The following is a 2,407-nucleotide window of genomic DNA, read 5'->3' on the forward strand; positions in this document are numbered from 1 at the left end:
CTCAAGCAGTAACACTTGATGCAAAACGAATCAATGATTTCTTCTTAAATTCAATCCATCAACTTTCAAATGGTATTCCACCCACTAACACCTCATATTATGATCTGTTGGGCGATAGATCAGTTCCTTCTGAAACATTTTTTTTGCCAAACAGTTGAGCCAAATGAAGTAGAAAAGATTACAGCAAAACTCTCAAACTCTAAAATTATGGATTTTTATTGGATGTCAAATTACTTGGTCAAAAAAAACTATTCCTTTCATTAAAGAACCACTAACATTCGTTTTTAACCCGGGATTACTCGCGCCCGTAAAACTCCCGCGATCGCTCGCGCCGTTAGGGCGCTCCTAACATTTGACATTCTTCTACAAATTGATGTATATGTTGTATATACACATAGTATAGGAAATAAATAAATTGTTAACACATCTCAAATCACACATTAACATGTTTTATTTTAATTTTTAACTTATTTGTTTATAAAAAATGCATTTATGAACAAAAATTTCCAAACTTTTACTTTTTCCAAATCACCTTATTTTAAACAATATAGAATATAAAAATTTAGTATAATATAGAAATAATGTAGAATTAATAATTGTTAACACATCTCAAATCACACATTAACATGTTTTATTTTAATTTTTAACTTATTTGTTTATAAAAAATGCATTTATGAACAAAAATTTCCAAACTTTTACTTTTTCCAAATCACCTTATTTTAAACAATATAGAATATAACAATTTAGTATAATATAGAAATAATGTAGAATTAATAATTATTGTTAACACATCTCAAATCACACATTAACATGTTTTATTTTAATTTTTAACTTATTTGTTTATAAAAAATGCATTTATAAACAAAAATTTCCAAACTTTTACTTTTTCCAAATCACCTTATTTTAAACAATATAGAATATAAAAAATTTAGTATAATATAGAAATAATGTAGAATTAATAATATAGAAATAATGTAGAATTAATAATATAGAAATAATAAGAAGAATAAGAAATAATAAGAAATAATATAGAAAGTATACAACCTCACAAAACTTTAGTTATTGAAAAAACCACGAACGTTGAGTCTGCATTTATTACTCTGATTCGGAGGCAGGGTTTTCATCACAGAGGTGACATCTCAAAATTGTTTTTGCCGTGTGGTCTCCACATACCTTTCGGCCGCATGAATCACAGGTTTTTGTGGTGAACCTATTCTTTCTGACTGGGCAATAGGCACATCTTCCTCTCTCTTCTTGGGGTCTTGCAGGTGCGTAGTTTGCTTGGCCACCTGTCAGGCATCTTATTTTCCCTTGAAGATCTGTGGGCAGTGTGACTATAGATCCTCGGCGAATCATGTGTGGTTTTATGAGCACTTTAGCCAAGTCGCTCAAGAAAATTCTACGTTTTTTGAGGTCATTAGTATTGTTTTTGTAAATTACTTGAGCATTTATGGCTCCTACATTAAGCAGACCCCCAAATACGGTAAAGGGCCACCTGTTGCTTATTCTTGTAACACTATATTCGCTCTTAAGTCTGTCAACCACATCCACTCCACCCTTGGTCATATTATAAAATGTGATGATTGAAGGTTTAGCAGCGTCTCCAAAGTCTGGATCGATCTCATCATCTGTATGCATCGTTGACGCCATTAGCACATTCTTGTTTGGCGTCTTATCTGGTATGTACGATACAATAGTACACACATTTGGTGTTTTCCCAAAAGCAAACATAGAGCTACACTTTGGCCTATGTTTTATTGCTAATAGTTCTTCGGGAAGTTCTGGCTTATTTTTTCGGATGGTTCCGACAACAGTAAGTCTGTGATTTGAGTATAAATCATTCAACAATGGCACACTCGTAAAATAATTGTCCATAGTGACATTTCTGCCACTATTGTCGATTGGTTGGACAATTCTTTTTACCACACTACTGGCATTGTTTTCAAGCTCAAAGGGACCTGGAGAGTGTTTTCCCAGCGTAAATCTCCATGTTACTGTTAAAAAAAGTCTTTCAATCAACAAGAGCATATATTTTGATGCCGTATTTCGCCGGCTTGTTAGGAATATACTGCCGAAACTTGCACCGTCCACGGAAGGCTTCCAACATTTCATCTACCGTGGCAAATTCTCCCACATTGTAACTCTGTTTACACAAACTTACAAACCATTCAAAAATCCCACGTATAGGAGCTATATTGTCTGTTTGCTTTCTTTGGCCTCTGGTGATTTTATCATCAAATCGGATAGCTTGCACTAACATGTGGAAACGTCGTTTTGACATAGTACATACATAAATATCACCAGCAGTTCCATCGGTGGCCCACAGTTCATCAGTGTTAACGTGGTTTCCTTTTTTAACACCGATTAGATAAAGTAGACCGAAAAATGCTTGCATTTCTATAACATC

The 2,407-nt window shown here is 33.5% G+C and overlaps 1 protein-coding gene across 1 annotated transcript; it reads right to left on the reverse strand.

Annotated features, from left to right (window-relative positions):
* Positions 1-1,082: 1,082 nt before the first annotated feature.
* On the reverse strand, positions 1,083-1,867 carry LOC124370490. Its single transcript, XM_046828783.1, has one exon. The coding sequence runs from the start codon at positions 1,729-1,731 to the stop codon at positions 1,096-1,098; it is 636 nt and encodes a 211-aa protein (XP_046684739.1). The 5' UTR covers positions 1,732-1,867; the 3' UTR covers positions 1,083-1,095.
* Positions 1,868-2,407: the final 540 nt, after the last annotated feature.

The sequence above is a fragment of the Homalodisca vitripennis genome, unplaced genomic scaffold, assembly GCF_021130785.1.
Source record: "Homalodisca vitripennis isolate AUS2020 unplaced genomic scaffold, UT_GWSS_2.1 ScUCBcl_246;HRSCAF=1760, whole genome shotgun sequence".
Taxonomy (NCBI): Eukaryota; Metazoa; Arthropoda; class Insecta; order Hemiptera; family Cicadellidae; genus Homalodisca; species Homalodisca vitripennis.